Here is a 17,500-nt window from a genome sequence, read left to right as displayed (position 1 = left end):
ACATACAGTTCATCAGTAGAATAGAGTGTGTAACATACAGTTCAGACTAGTGTGTAACATACAGTTCAGACTAGTGTGTAACATACAGTTCATCAGTAGACTGATGGGCAGCGGGTAGCCTAGTGGTTAGAGTGTTGGGCCAGTAACTGAAAGGTTGGTGGATTGAAACCCTGAGCTGACAAGGTAAAAATCTGTCGTTCTGCCCCTGAACAAGGCAGTTAACCCACTGTTCCTAGGCCGTCATTGAAAATAAGAATCTGTTCTTAACTGACTTGCCTAGTTAAATAAAGGTTAAAAAAGGGAAATAAATAAATAAAAGACTACAGTGTGTAACATACAGTTCATCAGTAGAAATACAGGCCAGAGCAGGTCAGACAGAGCAGACAGACAGAACAGGTTAGACCAGAGCAGACAGACAGAGCAGACAGGCCAGAGCAGGTCAGACCAGAGCGAGCAGGCCAGACCAGAGCAGACAGACAGAGCAGACAGACAGGCCAGAGCAGGCCAGACCAGAGCAGACAGACAGGCCAGAGCAGAGCAGACAGACAGAGCAGACAGACAGACAGGCCAGAGCAGGCCAGACCAGAGCAGACAGACAGAGCAGACAGACAGACCAGAGCAGGCCAGACCAGAGCAGACAGACAGAGCAGACAGACAGGCCAGAGCAGACAGACAGACCAGAGCAGGCAGACAGAGCAGACAGACAGGCCAGAGCAGGTCAGACCAGAGCGAGCAGGACCAGACCAGAGCAGACAGACAGGCCAGAGCAGAGCAGACGATGCAGGTGTCCTGTTCTACATGATGCTGCATGTTGGCACAATGTGAGCAGAGGGCAGCTTTTCTAACAGCTAGAAAGGCCAACACATCACATCAGCAGTAATATGAGAATTCTCTCTCCACTGTCATTAACCGTCAGGGACACCCCAGGAGGAGGAGCGGTCTAATGGAATATAGAACCTTCTACAATCACAACATCCAGGTTCTATGGAACCTTCTAGAATCACAACGTCCAGGTTCTATGGAACCTTCTAGAATCACAACACCCAGGTTCTATGGAACCTTCTAGAATCAGAACATTTAGGTTCTATGGAACCTTCTAGAATCTGAATGTTTAGGTGCTATGGAACCTTCTAGAATCACAACATTCAGGTTCTATGGAACCTTCTAGAATCAGAATGTTTAGGTGCTATGGAACCTTCTAGAATCACAGCGTCCAGGTTCTATGGAACCTTCTAGAATAAGAACACCCAGGTTCTATGGAACCTTCTACAATCAGAATGTTTAGGTTCTATGGAACCTTCTAGAATCAGAACGTTTAGGTTCTATGGAGCCTTCTAGATTCAGAACAGCCAGGTTCTATGGAATCTTCTAGAATCAGAACACCCAGGTTCTATGGAACCTTCTAGAATCAGAATGTTTAGGGTCTATGGAACCTTCTAGAATCAGAACGTTTAGGTTCTATGGAACCTTCTAGAATCATAACACCCAGGTTCTATGGAACCTTCTAGAATCATAACACCCAGGTTCTATGGGAACCTTCTAGAATCTGAATCTGAATGTTTAGGTGCTATGGAACCTTCTAGAATCAGAACATTCAGGAAAACATAACTGAAAAATCTATGTCAGAGCAGAGAGCCTCTGATCCTTCTACATCCCATTACATGGCTTTGGAAAATATACATGACACACAAGATTAAGAGACCAGCAGGATAGAGACAGGATTGGGATGAGGAGAGGGTGGGCTGTTTCCATACAAGAGAACATCTCTATCACTGTCATACCACCAACCAAGAGGTACATGCACACACACACACACACACACACACACACACACACACACACACACACACACACACACACACACACACACACACACACACACACACACACACACACACACACACACACACACACACACACACCTGGTTTTACTGTAAGAGAGAAAGCTCATCTGAGCTACTCTCACATCGTGTACTGTAGGACTTTAAAACGAGGCAGACATTGTGTTGGAGTTATGTTTAGGGTGCTTAGACTGTGGATGACTCATTAGGAAATGAGCTGCTGTATGTTTTACTGTTTGATGACTAGGATTTGGTTCAACAGCCTCTTAGGAGTCACTACATTTAACATCATGTATCCTGTTGTTTCACAAGGACACCGCTAACAGTAGCTAAGCCTTATCCCATTCTGGGGAAATGTTGACAGTTGAAAAGGGATTTTAGTTGCTTGCACATGTACTTTCCCAGCAGCATACCACCCTACATCCCACTGCTGGCTTGCCTCTGAAGCTAAGCAGGGTTGGTCCTAGATGGGAGACCTGAATCCCACTGCTGGCTTGCCTCTGAAGCTAAGCAGGGTTGGTCCTGGATGGGAGACCTGAATCCCACTGCTGGCTTGCCTCTGAAGCTAAGCAGGGTTGGTCCTGGATGGGAGACCTACATCCCACTGCTGGCTTGCCTCTGAAGCTAAGCAGGGTTGGTCCTGGATGGGAGACCTGAATCCCACTGCTGGCCTGCCTCTGAAGCTAAGCAGGGTTGGGTCCTGGATGGGAGACCTACATCCCACTGCTGGCCTGCCTCTGAAGCTAAGCAGGGTTGGGTCCTGGATGGGAGACCTGCATCCCACTGCTGGCTTGCCTCTGAAGCTAAGCAGGGTTGGTCCTGATGGGAGACCTGAATCCCACTGCTGGCTTGCCTCTGAAGCTAAGCAGGGTTGGTCCTGGATGGAAGACCTGATGCTGCTGGAAGTGGTGTTGGAGGGCCAGTAGGAGGCACTCTTTCCTCTGGTTCCCCCAAAAATATCTCAATACCCCAGGGCAGTGATTGGGGACATTGACCTGTGTAGGGTGCTGTCTTAAACTGCTGTTAAACTGCTGTCCTGACTCTCTGTGGTCACTAAAGATCCCAGGGCTCATATTGTAAGAGTAGAGGTGTTAACCCTGGTGTCCTGGCTAAATTACTGAGGTAGCTGGTCCTGGATCAGGGGTTAGCTAAACACTGAGGTAGCTGGTCCTGGATCAGGGGTTGCTGGTTGCCTGGGTATGTGAGCTAAACACTGAGGTAGCTGGTCCTGGATCAGTGGTTAGCTAAATTACTGAGGTAGCTGGTCCTGGATCAGTGGTTGCCTGGGTATGTGAGCTAAACACTGAGGTAGCTGGTCCTGGATCAGGGGTTAGCTAAACACTGAGGTAGCTGGTCCTGGATCAGTGGTTGCTTGTTGCCTGGGTATGTTAGCTAAACACTGAGGTAGCTGGTCCTGGATCAGGGGTTAGCTAAACACTGAGGTAGCTGGTCCTGGATCAGTGGTTGCTTGTTGCCTGGGTATGTTAGCTAAACACTGAGGTAGCTGGTCCTGGATCAGGGGTTAGCTAAACACTGAGGTAGCTGGTCCTGGATCAGGGGTTAGCTAAACACTGAGGTAACTGGTCCTGGATCAGTGGTTAGCTAAACACTGAGGTAACTGGTCCTGGATCAGTGGTTAGCTAAACACTGAGGTAACAGGTCCTGGATCAGGGGTTAGCTAAACACTGAGGTAGCTGGTCCTGGATCAGGGGTTAGCTAAACACTGAGGTAGCTGGTCCTGGATCAGTGGTTGCTTGTTGCTGGTTGCCTGGGTATGTGAGCTAAACACTGAGGTAGCTGGTCCTGGATCAGTGGTTAGCTAAATTACTGAGGTAGCTGGTCCTGGATCAGTGGTTGCCTGGGTATGTGAGCTAAACACTGAGGTAGCTGGTCCTGGATCAGGGGTTAGCTAAACACTGAGGTAGCTGGTCCTGGATCAGTGGTTGCTTGTTGCCTGGGTATGTTAGCTAAACACTGAGGTAGCTGGTCCTGGATCAGGGGTTAGCTAAACACTGAGGTAGCTGGTCCTGGATCAGTGGTTGCTTGTTGCCTGGGTATGTTAGCTAAACACTGAGGTAGCTGGTCCTGGATCAGGGGTTAGCTAAACACTGAGGTAACTGGTCCTGGATCAGTGGTTAGCTAAACACTGAGGTAACTGGTCCTGGATCAGTGGTTAGCTAAACACTGAGGTAACAGGTCCTGGATCAGGGGTTAGCTAAACACTGAGGTAGCTGGTCCTGGATCAGGGGTTAGCTAAACACTGAGGTAGCTGGTCCTGGATCAGTGGTTGCTTGTTGCCTGGGTATGTGAGCTAAACACTGAGGTAGCTGGTCCTGGATCAGGGGTTAGCTAAACACTGAGGTAGCTGGTCCTGGATCAGTGGTTAGCTAAACACTGAGGTAGCTGGTCCTGGATCAGGGGTTAGCTAAACACTGAGGTAGCTGGTCCTGGATCAGTGGTTGCTTGTTGCCTGGGTATGTGAGCTAAACACTGAGGTAGCTGGTCCTGGATCAGGGGTTAGCTAAACACTGAGGTAGCTGGTCCTGGATCAGTGGTTGCCTGGGTATGTGAGCTAACCACTGAGGTAGCTGGTCCTGGATCAGGGGTTAGCTAAACACTGAGGTAGCTGGTCCTGGATCAGTGGTTGCCTGGGTATGTGAGCTAAACACTGAGGTAGCTGGTCCTGGATCAGTGGTTGCTGGTTGCCTGGGTATGTGAGCTAAACACTGAGGTAGCTGGTCCTGGATCAGGGGTTAGCTAAACACTGAGGTAGCTGGTCCTGGATCAGGGGTTAGCTAAACACTGAGGTAGCTGGTCCTGGATCAGGGGTTAGCTAAACACTGAGGTAGCTGGTCCTGGATCAGTGGTTAGCTAAACACTGAGGTAGCTGGTCCTGGATCAGGGGTTAGCTAAACACTGAGGTAGCTGGTCCTGGATCAGGGGTTAGCTAAACACTGAGGTAGCTGGTCCTGGATCAGTGGTTGCCTGGGTATGTGAGCTAAACACTGAGGTAGCTGGTCCTGGATCAGGGGTTAGCTAAACACTGAGGTAGCTGGTCCTGGATCAGGGGTTAGCTAAACACTGAGGTAGCTGGTCCTGGACCAGTGTACCAACAGATCTGGTACCAGGCTAACTGAATATTAGTAGAAGTATATTCAGTTTATGGTCTCTCCTACACCTGATGGTCGGAATGTGAGATAGCAATGCCCTACTGTTCTGTTCTGTGAAACAGCTCTGGGGCCTGCCATGGCTGTGTTCTCTGTGGCTTTAGGTCTGCCGTGGCTGTGTTCTCTGTGGCTTTAGGTCTGCCGTGGCTGTGTTCTCTGTGGTTCTAGGCCTGCCATGGCTGTGTTCTCTCTGGTTCTAGGCCTGCCATGGCTGTGTTCTCTGTGGTTCTGGGCCTGCCATGGCTGTGTTCTCTCTGGTTCTAGGCCTGCCATGGCTGTGTTCTCTGTGGTTCTGGGCCTGCCATGGCTGTGTTCTCTGTGGCTCTGGGCCTGCCATGGCTGTGTTCTCTGTGGTTCTGGGCCTGCCATGGCTGTGTTCTCTGTGGTTCTGGGCCTGCCATGGCTGTGTTCTCTGTGGTTCTAGGCCTGCCATGGCTGTGTTCTCTGTGGCTCTGGGCCTGCCATGGCTGTGTTCTCTGTGGCTCTGGGCCTGCCATGGCTGTGTTCTCTGTGGTTCTGGGCCTGCCATGGCTGTGTTCTCTGTGGCTTTAGGTCTGCCGTGGCTGTGTTCTCTGTGGTTCTAGGCCTGCCATGGCTGTGTTCTCTCTGGTTCTAGGCCTGCCATGTCTGTGTTCTCTGTGGCTTTAGGTCTGCCGTGGCTGTGTTCTCTGTGGTTCTAGGCCTGCCATGGCTGTGTTCTCTCTGGTTCTAGGCCTGCCATGGCTGTGTTCTCTGTGGTTCTGGGCCTGCCATGGCTGTGTTCTCTGTGGTTCTGGGCCTGCCATGGCTGTGTTCTCTGTGGCTTTAGGTCTGCCGTGGCTGTGTTCTCTGTGGTTCTAGGCCTGCCATGGCTGTGTTCTCTCTGGTTCTAGGCCTGCCATGGCTGTGTTCTCTGTGGCTTTAGGTCTGCCGTGGCTGTGTTCTCTGTGGTTCTAGGCCTGCCATGGCTGTGTTCTCTCTGGTTCTAGGCCTGCCATGGCTGTGTTCTCTGTGGTTCTGGGCCAGCCATGGCTGTGTTCTCTGTGGCTCTGGGCCTGCCATGGCTGTGTTCTCTGTGGTTCTGGGCCTGCCATGGCTGTGTTCTCTGTGGCTCTGGGCCTGCCATGGCTGTGTTCTCTGTGGCTCTGGGCCTGCCATGGCTGTGTTCTCTGTGTTTCTGGGCCTGCCATGGCTGTGTTCTCTGTGGTTCTGGGCCTGCCATGGCTGTGTTCTCTGTGGTTCTGGGCCTGCCATGGCTGTGTTCTCTGTGGTTCTGGGCCTGCCATGGCTGTGTTCTCTGTGGTTCTGGGCCTGCCATGGCTGTGTTCTGTGGTTCTGGGCCTGCCATGGCTGTGTTCTCTGTGGTTCTGGGCCTGCCATGGCTGTGTTCTCTGTGGCTCTGGGCCTGCCATGGCTATGTTCTCTGTGGTTCTGGGCCTGCCATGGCTGTGTTCTCTGTGGCTTTAAGTCTGCCGTGGCTGTGTTCTCTGTGGTTCTGGGCCTGCCATGGCTGTGTTCTCTGTGGTTCTGGGCCTGCCGTGGCTGTGTTCTCTGTGGTTCTGGGCCTGCCATGGCTGTGTTCTCTGTGGCTCTGGGCCTGCCATGGCTATGTTCTCTGTGGTTCTGGGCCTGCCATGGCTGTGTTCTCTGTGGCTTTAGGTCTGCCGTGGCTGTGTTCTCTGTGGTTCTGGGCCTGCCATGGCTGTGTTCTCTGTGGCTTTAGGTCTGCCGTGGCTGTGTTCTCTGTGGCTCTAGGCCTGCCGTGGCTGTGTTCTCTCTGGTTCTAGGCCTGCCATGGCTGTGTTCTCTGTGGCTCTAGGCCTGCCATGGCTGTGTTCTCTGTGGTTCTGGGCCTGCCATGGCTGTGTTCTCTGTGGTTCTGGGCCTGCCATGGCTGTGTTCTCTGTGGCTCTGGGCCTGCCATGGCTGTGTTCTCTGTGGTTCTGGGCCTGCCATGGCTGTGTTCTCTGTGGCTCTGGGCCTGCCATGGCTATGTTCTCTGTGGTTCTGGGCCTGCCATGGCTGTGTTCTCTGTGGCTTTAGGTCTGCCGTGGCTGTGTTCTCTGTGGTTCTGGGCCTGCCATGGCTGTGTTCTCTGTGGCTTTAGGTCTGCCGTGGCTGTGTTCTCTGTGGCTCTAGGCCTGCCGTGGCTGTGTTCTCTCTGGTTCTAGGCCTGCCATGGCTGTGTTCTCTGTGGCTCTAGGCCTGCCATGGCTGTGTTCTCTGTGGTTCTAGGCCTGCCATGGCTGTGTTCTCTCTGGTTCTAGGCCTGCCATGGCTGTGTTCTCTGTGGTTCTGGGCCTGCCATGGCTGTGTTCTCTGTGGTTCTGGGCCTGCCATGGCTGTGTTCTCTGTGGTTTTAGGTCTGCCGTGGCTGTGTTCTCTGTGGTTCTAGGCCTGCCATGGCTGTGTTCTCTCTGGTTCTAGGCCTGCCATGGCTGTGTTCTCTGTGGCTTTAGGTCTGCCGTGGCTGTGTTCTCTGTGGTTCTAGGCCTGCCATGGCTGTGTTCTCTCTGGTTCTAGGCCTGCCATGGCTGTGTTCTCTGTGGTTCTGGGCCAGCCATGGCTGTGTTCTCTGTGGCTCTGGGCCTGCCATGGCTGTGTTCTCTGTGGTTCTGGGCCTGCCATGGCTGTGTTCTCTGTGGCTCTGGGCCTGCCATGGCTGTGTTCTCTGTGGCTCTGGGCCTGCCATGGCTGTGTTCTCTGTGTTTCTGGGCCTGCCATGGCTGTGTTCTCTGTGGTTCTGGGCCTGCCATGGCTGTGTTCTCTGTGGTTCTGGGCCTGCCATGGCTGTGTTCTCTGTGGTTCTGGGCCTGCCATGGCTGTGTTCTCTGTGGTTCTGGGCCTGCCATGGCTGTGTTCTGTGGTTCTGGGCCTGCCATGGCTGTGTTCTCTGTGGTTCTGGGCCTGCCATGGCTGTGTTCTCTGTGGCTCTGGGCCTGCCATGGCTATGTTCTCTGTGGTTCTGGGCCTGCCATGGCTGTGTTCTCTGTGGCTTTAAGTCTGCCGTGGCTGTGTTCTCTGTGGTTCTGGGCCTGCCATGGCTGTGTTCTCTGTGGTTCTGGGCCTGCCGTGGCTGTGTTCTCTGTGGTTCTGGGCCTGCCATGGCTGTGTTCTCTGTGGCTCTGGGCCTGCCATGGCTATGTTCTCTGTGGTTCTGGGCCTGCCATGGCTGTGTTCTCTGTGGCTTTAGGTCTGCCGTGGCTGTGTTCTCTGTGGTTCTGGGCCTGCCATGGCTGTGTTCTCTGTGGCTTTAGGTCTGCCGTGGCTGTGTTCTCTGTGGCTCTAGGCCTGCCGTGGCTGTGTTCTCTCTGGTTCTAGGCCTGCCATGGCTGTGTTCTCTGTGGCTCTAGGCCTGCCATGGCTGTGTTCTCTGTGGTTCTGGGCCTGCCATGGCTGTGTTCTCTGTGGTTCTGGGCCTGCCATGGCTGTGTTCTCTGTGGCTCTGGGCCTGCCATGGCTGTGTTCTCTGTGGTTCTGGGCCTGCCATGGCTGTGTTCTCTGTGGCTCTGGGCCTGCCATGGCTATGTTCTCTGTGGTTCTGGGCCTGCCATGGCTGTGTTCTCTGTGGCTTTAGGTCTGCCGTGGCTGTGTTCTCTGTGGTTCTGGGCCTGCCATGGCTGTGTTCTCTGTGGCTTTAGGTCTGCCGTGGCTGTGTTCTCTGTGGCTCTAGGCCTGCCGTGGCTGTGTTCTCTCTGGTTCTAGGCCTGCCATGGCTGTGTTCTCTGTGGCTCTAGGCCTGCCATGGCTGTGTTCTCTGTGGTTCTGGGCCTGCCATGGCTGTGTTCTCTGTGGTTCTGGGCCTGCCATTGCTTTGTTCTCTGTGGCTCTGGGCCTGCCATGGCTGTGTTCTCTGTGGTTCTGGGCCTGCCATGGCTGTGTTCTCTGTGGTTCTGGGCCTGCCGTGGCTGTGTTCTCTGTGGTTCTGGGCCTGCCATGGCTGTGTTCTCTGTGGCTCTGGGCCTGCCATGGCTATGTTCTCTGTGGTTCTGGGCCTGCCATGGCTGTGTTCTCTGTGGCTTTAGGTCTGCCGTGGCTGTGTTCTCTGTGGCTCTGGGCCTGCCATGGCTGTGTTCTCTGTGGCTCTGGGCCTGCCATGGCTGTGTTCTCTGTGGTTCTAGGCCTGCCATGGCTGTGTTCTCTGTGGCTCTGGGCCTGCCATGGCTATGTTCTCTGTGGTTCTGGGCCTGCCATGGCTGTGTTCTCTGTGGCTCTAGGCCTGCCGTGGCTGTGTTCTCTGTGGTTCTAGGCCTGCCATGGCTGTGTTCTCTGTGGCTCTAGGCCTGCCATGGCTGTGTTCTCTGTGGTTCTGGGCCTGCCATGGCTGTGTTCTCTGTGGCTCTAGGCCTGCCGTGGCTGTGTTCTCTGTGGTTCTGGGCCTGCCATGGCTGTGTTCTCTGTGGCTCTAGGCCTGCCGTGGCTGTGTTCTCTGTGGTTCTGGGCCTGCCATGGCTGTGTTCTCTGTGGTTCTGGGCCTGCCGTGGCTGTGTGATTCTAGGCCTGCCATGGCTGTGTTCTCTGTGGTTCTGGGCCTGCCATGGCTGTGTTCTCTGTGGCTCTAGGCCTGCCGTGGCTGTGTTCTCTGTGGTTCTGGGCCTGCCATGGCTGTGTTCTCTGTGGCTCTAGGCCTGCCGTGGCTGTGTTCTCTGTGGTTCTGGGCCTGCCATGGCTGTGTTCTCTGTGGTTCTGGGCCTGCCGTGGCTGTGTTCTCTGTGGTTCTGGGCCTGCCATGGCTGTGTTCTCTGTGGTTCTGGGCCTGCCATGGCTGTGTTCTCTGTGGCTTTAGGTCTGCCGTGGCTGTGTTCTCTGTGGCTCTGGGCCTGCCATGGCTGTGTTCTCTGTGGCTCTGGGCCTGCCATGGCTGTGTTCTCTGTGGTTCTAGGCCTGCCATGGCTGTGTTCTCTGTGGCTCTGGGCCTGCCATGGCTATGTTCTCTGTGGTTCTGGGCCTGCCATGGCTGTGTTCTCTGTGGCTCTAGGCCTGCCGTGGCTGTGTTCTCTGTGGTTCTAGGCCTGCCATGGCTGTGTTCTCTGTGGCTCTAGGCCTGCCATGGCTGTGTTCTCTGTGGTTCTGGGCCTGCCATGGCTGTGTTCTCTGTGGCTCTAGGCCTGCCGTGGCTGTGTTCTCTGTGGTTCTGGGCCTGCCATGGCTGTGTTCTCTGTGGCTCTAGGCCTGCCGTGGCTGTGTTCTCTGTGGTTCTGGGCCTGCCATGGCTGTGTTCTCTGTGGTTCTGGGCCTGCCGTGGCTGTGTGATTCTAGGCCTGCCATGGCTGTGTTCTCTCTGGTTCTAGGCCTGCCATGGCTGTGTTCTCTGTGGCTTTAGGTCTGCCGTGGCTGTGTTCTCTGTGGTTCTAGGCCTGCCATGGCTGTGTTCTCTCTGGTTCTAGGCCTGCCATGGCTGTGTTCTCTGTGGTTCTGGGCCTGCCATGGCTGTGTTCTCTGTGGCTCTGGGCCTGCCATGGCTGTGTTCTCTGTGGTTCTGGGCCTGCCATGGCTGTGTTCTCTGTGGCTCTGGGCCTGCCATGGCTGTGTTCTCTGTGGCTCTGGGCCTGCCATGGCTGTGTTCTCTGTGGTTCTGGGCCTGCCATGGCTGTGTTCTCTGTGGTTCTGGGCCTGCCATGGCTGTGTTCTCTGTGGTTCTGGGCCTGCCATGGCTGTGTTCTCTGTGGTTCTGGGCCTGCCATGGCTGTGTTCTCTGTGGTTCTGGGCCTGCCATGGCTGTGTTCTGTGGTTCTGGGCCTGCCATGGCTGTGTTCTCTGTGGTTCTGGGCCTGCCATGGCTGTGTTCTCTGTGGCTCTGGGCCTGCCATGGCTATGTTCTCTGTGGTTCTGGGCCTGCCATGGCTGTGTTCTCTGTGGCTTTAAGTCTGCCGTGGCTGTGTTCTCTGTGGTTCTGGGCCTGCCATGGCTGTGTTCTCTGTGGTTCTGGGCCTGCCGTGGCTGTGTTCTCTGTGGTTCTGGGCCTGCCATGGCTGTGTTCTCTGTGGCTCTGGGCCTGCCATGGCTATGTTCTCTGTGGTTCTGGGCCTGCCATGGCTGTGTTCTCTGTGGCTTTAGGTCTGCCGTGGCTGTGTTCTCTGTGGTTCTGGGCCTGCCATGGCTGTGTTCTCTGTGGCTTTAGGTCTGCCGTGGCTGTGTTCTCTGTGGCTCTAGGCCTGCCGTGGCTGTGTTCTCTCTGGTTCTAGGCCTGCCATGGCTGTGTTCTCTGTGGCTCTAGGCCTGCCATGGCTGTGTTCTCTGTGGTTCTGGGCCTGCCATGGCTGTGTTCTCTGTGGTTCTGGGCCTGCCATGGCTGTGTTCTCTGTGGCTCTGGGCCTGCCATGGCTGTGTTCTCTGTGGTTCTGGGCCTGCCATGGCTGTGTTCTCTGTGGCTCTGGGCCTGCCATGGCTATGTTCTCTGTGGTTCTGGGCCTGCCATGGCTGTGTTCTCTGTGGCTTTAGGTCTGCCGTGGCTGTGTTCTCTGTGGTTCTGGGCCTGCCATGGCTGTGTTCTCTGTGGCTTTAGGTCTGCCGTGGCTGTGTTCTCTGTGGCTCTAGGCCTGCCGTGGCTGTGTTCTCTCTGGTTCTAGGCCTGCCATGGCTGTGTTCTCTGTGGCTCTAGGCCTGCCATGGCTGTGTTCTCTGTGGTTCTGGGCCTGCCATGGCTGTGTTCTCTGTGGTTCTGGGCCTGCCATTGCTTTGTTCTCTGTGGCTCTGGGCCTGCCATGGCTGTGTTCTCTGTGGTTCTGGGCCTGCCATGGCTGTGTTCTCTGTGGTTCTGGGCCTGCCGTGGCTGTGTTCTCTGTGGTTCTGGGCCTGCCATGGCTGTGTTCTCTGTGGCTCTGGGCCTGCCATGGCTATGTTCTCTGTGGTTCTGGGCCTGCCATGGCTGTGTTCTCTGTGGCTTTAGGTCTGCCGTGGCTGTGTTCTCTGTGGCTCTGGGCCTGCCATGGCTGTGTTCTCTGTGGTTCTAGGCCTGCCATGGCTGTGTTCTCTGTGGCTCTAGGCCTGCCATGGCTGTGTTCTCTGTGGTTCTGGGCCTTCCATGGCTGTGTTCTCTGTGGCTCTAGGCCTGCCGTGGCTGTGTTCTCTGTGGTTCTGGGCCTGCCGTGGCTGTGTGATTCTAGGCCTGCCATGGCTGTGTTCTCTGTGGTTCTGGGCCTGCCATGGCTGTGTTCTCTGTGGCTCTAGGCCTGCCGTGGCTGTGTTCTCTGTGGTTCTGGGCCTGCCATGGCTGTGTTCTCTGTGGCTCTAGGCCTGCCGTGGCTGTGTTCTCTGTGGTTCTGGGCCTGCCATGGCTGTGTTCTCTGTGGTTCTGGGCCTGCCGTGGCTGTGTTCTCTGTGGTTCTGGGCCTGCCATGGCTGTGTTCTCTGTGGCTCTAGGCCTGCCGTGGCTGTGTTCTCTGTGGTTCTGGGCCTGGCATGGCTGTGTTCTCTGTGGCTCTAGGCCTGCCGTGGCTGTGTTCTCTGTGGTTCTGGGCCTGCCATGGCTGTGTTCTCTGTGGTTCTGGGCCTGCCGTGGCTGTGTGATTCTAGGCCTGCCGTGGCTGTGTTCTCTGTGCCTCATGATGCCATCTATTTTGTGAAGTGCACCAGTCCCTCCTGCAGCAATGCACCCTCACAACATGATGCTGCCACCCCCGTGCTTCACGGTTGGGATGATGTTCTTCGGCTTGCAAGCCTCCCCCTTTTTCCTCCAAACATAACGATGGTCATTATGGCCAAACAGTTCTGTTTTGTTTCATCGGACCAGAGGACATTTCTCCAAAAAGTATGATCTTTGTCCCCATGTGCAATTGCAAACCGTAATCTGGCTTTTTTATGGCGGTTTTGGAGCAGTGGCTTCTTCCTTGCTGAGCGGCCTTTCATATTTATGTCGATATAGGACTCGTTTTACTGTGGATATAGATACTTTTGTACCTGTTTCCTCCAGCATCTTCACAAGGTCCTTTGCTGTTGTTCTGGGATTGATTTGCACTTTTCACACCAAAGTACGTTCATCTCTAGGAGACAGAACGCGTCTCCTTCCTGAGTGGTATGACGGCTGCGTGGTCCCATGGTGTTTATACTTGGTGTTTATACTTGCGTACTATTGCATACTATTGTACAGATGAACGTGGTACCTTCCTTCAGGTGTTAGGAAATTGCTCCCAAGGATGAACCAGAGTAGACCTTGTGGAGGTCTACAATTTTTCACTGATTTTTCACTGTCTTCAATGATTTTTTTGATTTTCCCATGATGTCAAGCAAAGAGGCACTGAGTTTGAAGGTAGGCCTTGAAATACATCCACAGGTACACCTCCAATTGACTCAAATTATGTCAATTAGCCTATCAGAAGCTTCCAAAGCCATGACAACATTTTCTGGATTTGTTTTGCTGTTTAAAGGCACAGTCAACTTAGTGTATGTAAACTTCTGACCCACTGGAATTGTGATACAGTGAATTATAAGTGAAATAATTTGTCTGTATACAATTGCTGGAAAAATTACTTGTGTCATGCACAAAGTAGATGTCCTAACCGACTTGACAAAACTATAGTTTGTTAACAATAAATTTGTGGAGTGATTGAAAAACGAGTTTTAATGACTCCAACCTAAGCGTAGGTAAACTTCCGACTTCAACTGTATGTATCTATTTCTCTATGTCTCTATCTCTCTATTTCCAGTAATTATTCAGTGTCCTCAGTAATTATTGGCACAGTGAAGCATGTTTTCTTCTTATGGCTCTATACTTCAAACGTTTGGATTTGAAATCAAACAATGAATATGAGGTTAAAGTGCCGACTGTCAGCCTTAATTTGAGGGTATTTTAATCCATATCGGGTGAACCGTATAGAAATGACAGCATTTTCTGTACATAGTCACCCCATCTATCACACTGCAGGTGAAAGGTGCAGCATGGACAACCCTTCCCATCCTGCCCTCCCCCATCCTCCCCCCTCTCCATTAGTGTCAGCTTTCCAGAGAGGTTTTGGAATATGGACAACCCTCATCTATTCCCTTCCCTGCCCTCCCCCATCCTCCCCCTCTCCTGCCCTGCCCTCCCCATCCTCCCCCTCTCCTCTCACCTTTTCCTATCAGTGTCATATTTCTGGGAGTGGGCAGATGGGGGACAGGGCAGGAAGTGATGTGGGGGTGGTAGAGGCTAGATGGTCGGGAGGTAGAGGTCAGGGAGTGCTGTGGGGGTGGTAGAGGCTAGATGGTAGGGAGGTAGAGGTCAGGGAGTGCTGTGGGGGTGGTAGAGGCTAGATGGTAGGGAGGTAGAGATCAGGACAGGAAGTGCTGTGGGGGTGGTAGAGGCTAGATGGTAGGGAGGTAGAGGTCAGGGAGTGCTGTGGGGGTGGTAGAGGCTAGATGGTAGGGAGGTAGAGGTCAGGGAGTGCTGTGGGGGTGGTAGAGGCTAGATGGTAGGGAGGTAGAGGTCAGGGAGTGCTGTGGGGGTGGTAGAGGCTAGATGGTAGGGAGGTAGAGGTCAGGGAGTGCTGTGGGGGTGGTAGAGGCTAGATGGTAGGGAGGTAGAGGTCAGGGAGTGCTGTGGGGGTGGTAGAGGCTAGATGGTAGGGAGGTAGAGGTCAGGGAGTGCTGTGGGGGTGGTAGAGGCTAGATGGTAGGGAGGTAGAGGTCAGAGAGTGCTGTGGGGGTGGTAGAGGCTAGATGGTAGGGAGGTAGAGGTCAGGGAGTGCTGTGGGTGTGGTAGAGGCTAGATGGTAGGGAGGTAGAGATCAGGACAGGAAGTGATGTGGTGTGTTAAGAGATCACCCTGCTGGCTGTGGTGTGTTAAGAGACCACCCTGCTGGCTGTGGTGTGTTAAGAGATCACCCTGCTGACTGTGGTGTGTTAAGAGACCACCCTGCTGGCTGTGGTGTGTTAAGAGATCACCCTGCTGACTGTGGTGTGTTAAGAGATCACCCTGCTGACTGTGGTGTGTTAAGAGATCACCCTGCTGACTGTGATGTGTTAAGAGATCACCCTGCTGACTGTGGTGTGTTAAGAGATCACCCTGCTGACTGTTGACCAACGGGGCTGTTTGTGCAGTTTCAATATGAAGTGTTGTTTGGAAATTAACAGAAAATGAGGGCCGATGTTCTGGTCAGAGGTGATAGGAACGGCTTTAAACCATTGGTCAGCATGGTGTGTCGACATGCCTAATGTAACTTCATTTCTACGTAGAGCAGATTGACGTTACCATGTCGACATGCCTAATGTAACTCCATTTCTAAGTAGAGCAGATTGACGTTACCATGTCGACATGCCTAATGTAACTCCATTTCTAAGTAGAGCAGATTGACGTTACCATGTCGACATGTCTAATGTAACTCCATTTCTAATTAGAGCAGATTGACGTTACCATGTCGACATGCCTAATGTAACTCCATTTCTAAGTAGAGCAGATTGACGTTACCATGTCGACATGCCTAATGTAACTCCATTTCTAAGTAGAGCAGATTGACGTTACCATGTCGACATGCCTAATGTAACTCCATTTCTAAGTAGAGCAGATTGACGTTACCATGTCGACATGCCTAATGTAACTCCATTTCTAAGTAGAGCAGATTGACGTTACCATGTCGACATGCCTAATGTAACTCTTCCCACCATAATCCATCGTTGACTGGATGTTCTACCAGTGGTGTGAGTCTGGTTCATTTCATCCCAGTGTTAAAACCCAATGGAGGTAACTATGACTACAGGATCTGTTATGAAGTGAATCTATGAGAAGGGGTTCTCCACTGGTACCCTGTTCTTTCAGGATGGATCCCATTGGTGACTTACCCTGTGGCAGTCTCCCCCAGACAGAACCTCCTGGATGAAGACTGCAGGCCCGTCCGGTCTGTTGGAGCCTCCGCCGACGGTGATGCCCAGACTAGAGGAGCGGGCTACAGAAATCAGCTGGATCACACCCTCTCCTGGGTGACTGGAGACAGGAGGAGGAGAGGATGAGGATATATTATATACTGTAAGACAGACAGACACATACAAACTCTCTCAAATACACACCCTCTCCTGGGTGACTGGAGACAGGAGGAGGAGAGGATGAGGATATATTATATACTGTAAGACAGACAGACACATACAAACTCTCTCAAATACACACCCAGTCACAGCAACAGTCACAGATAGTAGAACATAGACACAGGGTGAACTAACTGTACAACCCATTCATACAGTAGATACATCAACATCAATGGTTGAACTGTACTATATTGTAGCGAGCTTAACACAACTCCTAGCCACCTTGTCAAGAGGTTTGGATCTCTTGGCGTAATGACTAAGGTGTTGGGTTAACAGTCGCTGGACCCGGGTCGAGTCCCAGTCGCTGGACCCGGGTCGTCGCTGGACCCGGGTCGTGTCCCAGTCGCTGGACCCGGGTCGAGTCCCAGTCGGGGCTACCCCCTGAATTAGCTACAATAGCTATACCTGAGGGAGCGCAGTCGCTGGACCCGGGTCGAGTCCCAGTCGGGTCTACCCCCTGAATTAGCTACAATAGCTATACCTGAGGGAGCGCAGTCGCTGGACCCGGGTCGAGTCCCAGTCGGGGGTACCCCCTGAATTAGCTACAATAGCTATACCTGAGGGAGCGCAGTCGCTGGACCCGGGTCAGTCGCTGGACCCGGGTCGAGTCCCAGTCGGGTCTACCCCCTGAATTAGCTACAATAGCTATACCTGAGGGAGCGCAGTAGAGGGTTGTTGTAGGTGCTCTGAGAGCCAGCAGGACTCAAAAGCAAAGGACTCTGGGAGCGTGACGAGGACCCGGACGATGTGCTGTCCAGATATCTGCCTGCTTAGAAAGGAGGAGAGACAGGGAACAGTTAGAGACAGGTAACAATTAGAGACAGATAACAGTTAGAGACAGGGAACAGTTAGAAACAGGGAACAATTAGAGACAGATAGCAGTTAGAGACAGGGAACAGGGTCTCGGGACGCAGACAGGGTCTCCAGACGTTCCACCAGAGGGCAGTGTAAATAGGTGCTACTACATGATGAAAGAGGACTGACCCCTCAGTCAGTTTCCTGCCTCTACAGATATCCTATTAAACGCACCCAATGGGAGTAGAGAGCCGCTGACCCTGGACTTCATAAAGCAGTTCCTGACAAGTGTTTAGTTTAGTAAGCTTGATCTCCTCTAAGCTGTAAATAATACTCTACATGCTGCCCTGTGCTATTTATTATTTAGCCTTGAAATCCAAAAGGAAACGGACAGGAACAGAAATGGCCTGTCTTACGGAAGGGATGTTATGTTATTGTGCTTATATGGTTGTCTTTGATTTGGACATTACAACGCAAAACTAATGTCAGCCTTTAAGAAATGTCTACAATGTTGAGGTTATTTGCTTCATGAAAATATATATTTCCAATGAGGTATATTTCCTTGAGATCTCATTGCAATTCACTGACCCAATGATGAAAAACTAGGTAATTCAGTGACTCAATGATGAAAAACTAGGCAATTCACTGACCCAATGATGAAAAACTAGGTAATTCACTGACCCAATGATGAAAAACTAGGTAATTCATTGACACAATGATGAAAAA

The 17,500-nt window shown here is 52.8% G+C and overlaps 1 protein-coding gene across 1 annotated transcript in view; it reads right to left on the bottom strand.

Annotated features, from left to right (window-relative positions):
* LOC139569805 (uncharacterized) overlaps positions 1 to 17,500 on the bottom strand; it is a 122,624-nt gene that overhangs the window by 31,952 nt on the left and 73,172 nt on the right. Inside the window, exons 7-8 of the mRNA XM_071391519.1 lie at positions 16,631 to 16,748; positions 15,740 to 15,881 (exon numbers count right to left, since the gene is read on the bottom strand). Of these exons, the coding sequence (XP_071247620.1) occupies positions 15,740 to 15,881; positions 16,631 to 16,748 (260 nt within the window). The remainder of the gene's footprint in view (positions 1 to 15,739; positions 15,882 to 16,630; positions 16,749 to 17,500) is intronic.

The sequence above is a fragment of the Salvelinus alpinus genome, chromosome 1 (genome assembly GCF_045679555.1).
Source record: "Salvelinus alpinus chromosome 1, SLU_Salpinus.1, whole genome shotgun sequence".
Taxonomy (NCBI): Eukaryota; Metazoa; Chordata; class Actinopteri; order Salmoniformes; family Salmonidae; genus Salvelinus; species Salvelinus alpinus.
This window is presented reverse-complemented; position numbering and strand designations above follow the sequence as displayed.